This window comes from Dipodomys ordii, unplaced genomic scaffold (genome assembly GCF_000151885.1).
Source record: "Dipodomys ordii isolate 6190 unplaced genomic scaffold, Dord_2.0 Scaffold154, whole genome shotgun sequence".
In the NCBI taxonomy this organism is placed as follows: Eukaryota; Metazoa; Chordata; class Mammalia; order Rodentia; family Heteromyidae; genus Dipodomys; species Dipodomys ordii.
In genome coordinates, this window is record NW_012267370.1 from 262,259 (window position 1) to 269,823 (window position 7,565).

The 7,565-nt window shown below is 46.3% G+C and overlaps 1 protein-coding gene across 1 annotated transcript in view; it reads left to right on the plus strand.

The window, feature by feature from the left end:
- Window positions 1–296: 296 nt before the first annotated feature.
- Window positions 297–7,565, plus strand: part of Was (Wiskott-Aldrich syndrome) — a 13,159-nt gene continuing 5,890 nt past the window's right edge. The window contains exons 1-9 of the mRNA XM_013032350.1: window positions 297–475; window positions 770–910; window positions 2,354–2,440; window positions 2,538–2,640; window positions 2,750–2,797; window positions 2,892–2,945; window positions 4,161–4,335; window positions 5,059–5,101; window positions 5,278–5,431. Coding sequence (XP_012887804.1) covers window positions 344–475; window positions 770–910; window positions 2,354–2,440; window positions 2,538–2,640; window positions 2,750–2,797; window positions 2,892–2,945; window positions 4,161–4,335; window positions 5,059–5,101; window positions 5,278–5,431 — 937 coding nt within the window. The 5' untranslated portion in view covers window positions 297–343. The remainder of the gene's footprint in view (window positions 476–769; window positions 911–2,353; window positions 2,441–2,537; window positions 2,641–2,749; window positions 2,798–2,891; window positions 2,946–4,160; window positions 4,336–5,058; window positions 5,102–5,277; window positions 5,432–7,565) is intronic.

The window sequence follows — 7,565 nt, forward strand, 5'->3', positions numbered from 1 at the left end:
TAGGAAGGAAGGAGGTCAGCCAACTCTAGAACACCAGATGGCTCAGATCTTACTGCCAGCCAGAGGGAGGTAGATTTGAGCTAGTCAAAGGGAGGTAAGCCCAGAGGGTGAAAAGAAAAGAAAAGAAAGATGAAGACCTGAGCTAGTCACATAGATGGATTTATCCAGTCAAATGGAGAAGGGCCCAAGCCTGTCCCACAGAGGAGATAGGCCCCTGGGAGGCCCTGGAGGACTTGTTTCCCTTGTGGTTTTTTGCACTTCCTGTTCCCTTGCTCACTGCGGAAGTTCCTCTTCTTACCCTACACCCATAGCTAAGCCGGAGAGGACAAGGACAGAAGGCATCATGAGTGGGGGCCTGGTTGGAGGAAGGCCTGGGAGTCGAGGGGCACCAGTGGTCCAGCAGAACATTCCTTCCACTCTCCTCCAGGAACATGAGAACCAACAAATCTTTGAGATGCTGGGCCGGAAATGTTGGGTGAGCTGGGGATCTTTTGGCCTTCCCTCCCTTTCCTCTCTACCTCCTCCCACCTTCCCTATCCTTCCCAATTCTTCCTCCCTCCCCCCCTTCTCTCTTTCCTCCCTTCCTCCCCCTTTAGCGGGGTTCATTCATCCAAAGAAGATCTCAATGTCTACTCCCCTCCCCTCTGGTGACAGCTCTTCCTCTAGGCTCGTGACAGCCTCCAGCAAGAAAGGAGCAGGACTGGCTCCAGGACCCCCTGGCACCCTATAGCTTGAGCAGACGCTGCTGATCCTTGCTCTCTCTTCACAGACACTGGCCACTGCAGTTGTTCAGCTGTACCTGGCGTTGCCCCCTGGAGCCGGGCACTGGACCATGGAACATTGTGGAGCTGTGTGCTTTGTCAAAGATAATCCCCAGAAGTCTTACTTCATCCGCCTTTATGGCCTTCAGGTGACAAGCCCCCCTCCCCCCCCACGTCCTACTGCAAGACAGTTCTCTCAACCTACAAAACCAGATCTTGTATCCACATTCCTGAGCCTTTGAAGGGATTGGTGCATTCTTGAGTCTCAGAGCCAAAGACTTATCTAGGCCCAAAACTCTAATTAACTGTCTTTCTTTCTTTCTCTCTTTCCTCTTTCTTTTTCTTTTTCTTTCTTTCTTTCTTTCTTTTCTTTCTTTGTCAGTTGTAGAGATTGAACTCTGGGCCTGGGCGCTGTCCCTCAGCTTTTCACCTCAAGGCTAGCTCTCAGCCACTTGAGCCACAGCACCACTTCCGGTTTTCTGGTGGTTAATTGGAGATAAGAATCTCATGGACTTTTCTGCCCAGGCTGGCTTTGAACCTCAATCATCAGATCTCAGCCTCCTAAGTAGCTAGGATTACAGATGTGAGCCACCAGAGATCAGCTCTCTGATTAATTTTCTAAAGTAGATGACTGACATTCTGAGTCTCCATATCAGAAAATCTCTCTCTCTCTCTCTCTCTCTCTCTCTCTCCCCTCCCCCTCTCTCTCTCCTGGAGTTTGTTTGGCAGGTACTCTACTACTTGTGCCACACAACCAGTCCTTTTAGCTGTTTTTCAGATAGGGTTTCATGTTATCTTCCCCCGACCCTCCCCCTCCAGTCTAGACTACAGTCCTCCTATGAACAGTTTCCACATAGCTGAAATGATAGGTGTGTGCCATCGCACAGGCTTATTTGTTGAGATGGGGTCTGCTAACTTTTTTTCCTAGGTTGCCCTCTAACAGAGATCCCTGATCTGATCTCTACCTCCTAAGTAGCTATGAGGTATGAGCCATTGTGCCTAGCCCATATAACTCACAAGTATTAATATAAATCTAAGCACAATCTTATTCACTAACTCAAAAAAAAAGAGCACCATATTTGTACTTCAGCCTCAAATCTGTTCTAAATTAAGTGTGTTGCATGATCTCAGAACTGGAATTTGAATTTCTCAAATTGAAGCCCCCAAGTCCCACACCTAGGACTTTGAACTCCCAATCTAAACATCATACAGCAGTACAGGTTGTACTTTATCCCTCCATAGCTGACATTTAAACCTCTGTCTTTTTTTTATTCCAATACTGGGGCTTGAACTCAAGGCCTTGAACTTTCACCTGACTTTTTCCCCTGAAGGCTAGGGTTCTACCACTTGAGCTACAGCTCCATTTCTGACTTTTCAGTGGTTAATTGGAGATAAGAGTCTCAGAGACTTTTCCTGCCCAGGCTAGCTTCCAACTGTGAACTTAAGATATCAGCCTCCCAAGTAGCTATGATTACAGGTGTGAGCTACCAGTGCCTGGATAGACCTCTTGCTTTCTGATGCTGTCTGGATGTCACACTCCTGGTCATAATGGCCTACCCTCCTTGCCAGCCTGTGTCTCCCCTCCCCTCCAGGCTGGCCGACTGCTCTGGGAACAGGAACTATATGCCCAGTTGATCTACTTCACACCCACTCCCTTCTTCCACACCTTTGCTGGAGATGTAAGTAGCCACCAAGCCCTTGGGCTTCAGGTGGGATTTGGGGAGGAAGTGGGACGAGGGATAGGGATGAAGGCCGCTGACCCCAAGGCATATGTAGGACTGCCAGGTGGGACTGAACTTTGCAGACGAATGTGAGGCGCAGGCCTTCCAGGCCCTGGTGCAGGAGAAGATACAAAAAAGAAATCAGAGGCAAAGTGGAGGTAAGGAGGTAGGCTTTGGTGGAGGACAGAGTTTGGGCAGAGGTAACTGCACAGATGGGGGGCTAGAAAAGTACTTCTCATGGTTTTGGCTTCTAATCTGCTTATCTAGCCACAGACAGACGCCAGCTACCACCGCCTCCAGCACCAGCCAATGAAGGTGGGTCTTTTAGTTCAAGGGTGTGCGTGGGGGAAATAAAGAATTAGCTCTCAACTTAAGAGGAGGTCATGACAGCTCTCAACCCATTAATCAGAGAGAAGAGGAGGCCTCCCACCTCTGCCCCCACATCCAGGTGGAGACCAAGGGAGTGAGTGATGATTTTTTCTTATGTCTTTGGATGAAAGGGTGGGTGGGTGGGGAGTGGGATGATGAGTAACTTAGTTGGAGCACAAGTGGGTAAAGGGGTGAGTGGCCAGAGGGATGGGTGGATGAGTGGATGAGTGGGTGGGTGGATGGATGGTAGATGGATAAGTATGTGATTGGATGAGCAGGTGTGTGAATGTGTAGATGGATGGGTCAGCAGATGAATTGGTGGCTAAGTTGGGGGGAGAATGAAATGATGGGAACTTGAAAGTATGAAAAGATGTATAGACATACAGGTAGGTTATAGACAGTTGAACTGCTCTGGGGATAAATGGATGGCTATATGGGTACATGTGTAGCAAATTAATGAATGAGGGAATAGATAAACAGTAAATATATAATATTCTAACCAGTGAAGAAAGCAATGATTAAGACCAGAGCAATAGCTCGAAATTAAGAGCATGTGCCAGAGGCCCTGAATTTAAAAAAAAAAAAGGAAAGAAAAGAAAATAGAGAAAAAGAAAGCAGTGGTTAGTGTATAAGCTGGGCACCTGTGGCTCATGTTTATAATCTTGGCTGAGATCTAAGAATCAGTTCAAAGACAGCCCAGGCAGAAAAAAAAAAAGCAAACCAAAAAACCAAGACTCTTATCTCCAGTTAACCAACAAAAAGTTGGAAATAGAGGTGTGGCTTAAGCGGTAGTGTCTGCCTTAAGCAAAAAAGCCAAGCAAGAGCACAGGGCCCTGAGTTCAAGCTCCAGTAGAAGCACAAAAAAGTGAATGAATATTATTTTGTTTCTGTTTTTAGTAGTCATATTAATAATTGTACAAAAGAATTACAATTATATAAGTCTGAAATGTGAATAAGTTAGCAAATTAATCAGCCATTGAGCCAGAGAATGAATGACTCATTAGTTACAAGGTAAGTATGAGTGACTGTATAATTGAATGAATTATACAATATTTATTCATACATGTATATTACATATATATTTATGTATATGTAGTATTTGTGCACATATAATCATTCATACACATAAATGTCTGAATGGTTTTAGGGAGTCCACCTGCTTCTACATAGATCTTAGACTCCTCATCTGTTCCTGCCATGACAGTCAAAAACACCCACATACTCCCCAAACAGTATTCCAATTCCTCATCCCAATGTCTTGCTGGTAGGTAAGACGATCAATGGTCTGTTCATCCTATTTTCCTGACAGGCCCACAAAGTGCCCCACTATCACTAGGGCTGGTAACAGTGGACATTCAGAACCCTGACATCACCAGTTCACGATACCGTGGGCTCCCAGCACCTGGCCCTGGCCCAACTGATAAGAAACGCTCCGGAAAGAAGAAGATAAGCAAAGCTGATATTGGTGCACCCAGTGGATTCAAGTGAGAATTTCTCCCACATAGGAGATCTGTGGATCCTGGGGGCAGGGAGGGGCATAGGAACAGGTATTCAAATGAGTGGATGGAAGGATGGGCAGATGGGTGGATGGGTGGTGGGGGGAATAAATGAATGGTTAGATTGGACATTAATGGATGGGCCAGGTGTCAATGGGAAATGAGTAAGTCACTAGGGATGAGCCAAGGTGTCAATGGGAAATGAGTGAATCAATGGATGACTAGTGGATGAGTGTGTGAGCAGATTGTTTGTAGGCTGACAGGTTCATCGGAAAGGTGGATGGGGATGGTTAGGTAAACAGGTATGGATGGCTAGGCAATTCATTGGATAAGTGAGCAGATGTATACGTTTTAATGAGTAGAAAGACCAGTGCATGGACAGAAAGGCAGGTACTTATATAGATCAATGGGTGCTTAGATATGTATGGGTGTAAGGACAGATTGGTAGACAAATGGGTAAATAGCTGTGTGAGCAGATGGGTGGAGGGACAGATGTGTGGACAAATCAGTGGTCCAACGTATACAAGTAGATAGTGACAAGAGTTTCAGGTGAATAATTTGGCACTACACAGTATGGACCCTTCTAGTTTCATGACTCCTGCTCACACCCATTGTGCCCCCTCACAGCCTCTCTGAGCAGGAGAGGCCTAGAAAGCTTCACTAGGAAGGGAGGGCAGTGGGACTTCAACAGAGTCTCCTCACCTCCCCCAGACATGTGAGCCACGTAGGCTGGGATCCCCAGAATGGATTTGATGTGAGTAAATCCGGTCTCCTGAACCCCACTCAGCTTCCAGCCATCCTTCCATAGACCACTACTGGAATCCCACTCCCAAATCCTGCCCTTCCCACATCCCTTTCAGATTTCTCCCTGGGATAGAGCCAATGGTAATTGTGTTCCCCCTTACTCCTGGCCTCTTCCATTCCTGGCAGGTGAACAACCTTGACCCAGATCTTCGGAGCCTGTTCTCAAGGGCTGGAATTAGCGAGGCCCAGCTCACTGACGCTGAGACCTCCAAACTTATCTATGACTTCATTGAGGACCAAGGCGGGATAGAGGCTGTGCGGCAGGAGATGCGGCGCCAGGGTAAGTCTTCTACCAGCCCCAACAGTTGATAAATCACAGATAAACTGAAAGTCACTCCATTTTCCTGAGAATGTCTTATCTACACTGGTTTAACAGGAGTTGATCCCTTGAGGGTAAACATTTTACCAATAAACAAACTGAAGCTCAGAAGAAAAGGAGTGGGAAGCCAGGCACTGGTGGTTCACACTTGTAATCCTATCTACTTAGCTGGCTGAGATCTGAATATAGAGGTTTGAAGTCAGCCTGGGCAGACAAATCCAAGGGACTCGTATCTCCAACTAACCAGAAAAAATTCCAGAAGTGGCCGGGTGCTGGTGGCTCATATGTGTAATCTTAGCTAACACAGGAGGCTAAGATCTGGGAATCACAGTTCAAAGCTAGAAAAAAAAAACAAAAAACAGAAGTATGGTAGAATGAGAGCTTTGAGTACAAAAGCTCAGGGACAGTGGTCAGGCCGAGTTCAAACACCGTGATTGAAGGGGGAAAAATAAGCCCGAGGTGGAGCTGCAGCTCAAATGGTAGAACATTATCCTTGAGCACAAAAATTGAGGGACAGCACCCAAGCCCTGAGTTTAAGCCCCAAGTGTGGCTCAAGCATAGAGGTGTGGCTCAAGTGATAGAACACCAGCCTTGAGTGAAAAAGCCAAGTAAGAGCTTGAGGACCTGAGTTCAAGTCTCAGTACTGGCACAAGAAAAGGAATGAAAATATGCCGGGTGCCCGTGGCTCATGCCTGTAATCCTAGCTACTCAAGAGGCTGAGATCTGAGGATCGTGGTTTAAAGCCAGCCCGGGCAAGGAATAAGCCACCAGGAAACCGGAAGTGGCCCTGTGGCTCAAGAGGTAGAGCGTAAGAATGGTAGGATGAATGATCAGGTCTCTGGGATTCAAGGGTGTTCTGTACAAGTCAGGATACTGAGATCAAGGCTAATATAGATGGGGGTGCTTTTGGAAGTTGAGTGACAGGGTTGGACATGGGTGGGGAATCTTTGATCTGAGTGTAAAGGAGGAGAAATAATAAGAAAGGCTCAGAGAAAAGCTTCTCTCTGCGTTGGAGGCATGGCTTAGTAGGTAGAGCATTAGCCAATGAGTGAAAAAGTCAGGTACTGGGTTCAAGTTCTAATCTTTGATCAAAAGAAAAGAAATGTTCCTTTCGCAGACCTAAGTCCTCTGGCCCTGTGCTACTTTTTGCAGACCCCTGGAGCCGTAGAGAGCTCAGCCCAGCAGCCACCACCTCAGACCTCAGAAGGGCTGGTGGGCGCCCTGATGCATGTGATGCAGAAGAGGAGCAGAGTCATCCATTCTTCAGGTGAGTCTACCCTGCCAGTGCTAGCATTGGCCTTATACCAACCCCACATGCTGCCATCAATAGTGGCACTAGGGCTGGAGATGGAACCCAGTGACAGACTACTAATCGACCATGATTGAGCCTCTGGCCAAGTTCAATTCTCATTATTGCAAGAAAAAAAGAAAAAAAATAGTGAAACTTCGAGCATCTATTGATAGCCATATTCACATGAAGCCTCTTTCTTTCTTTTTAAAATTTTTTTCTTTTTGCTATTCCTGGGGCTTGATCTCAGATACTGAGAACTGTCCCTATGCTTCTTTTGCTCAATGTTAACACTTTACCACTTGAGCCACAGCACCACTTCCAGCTTTTTCTGTGTATATGGTACTGAGGGATCAAACCCAAGGCTTCATGCATACTAGGCAAGCACTCTACCATTAAGCCACATTCCCAACCCCCTCTTCCTTTTTTTTTTTTTAATCAAGACTTTTTAAAGTACCATATAATAGGCCAGGCACCAGTGGCTCACACCTGTAATCCTAGCTACTAAGAAGGCTGAGCTCTGAGGATCGAGGTTCAAAACCAGCCTGGGTAGGAAAGTTTGTGAGACACTTATTTCCAATTAACCACCAGAAAGTTGGAAGTGGTGCTGTGGCTCAAGTGGTAGAGCTTTCGCCTTGAGCTGATGAGCTCAGGTACAGAGTTCAAACCACACAACTGACAAAAAAAAAAGTAGCATTATATTTTTCGTATGTAAGATGTTTCATTGTGACATTTCCATACATGCTTATGATATACTCTCTTACGATATACCCCCATCACACTCCAACTCCTCCCCCCCTTTTTTTT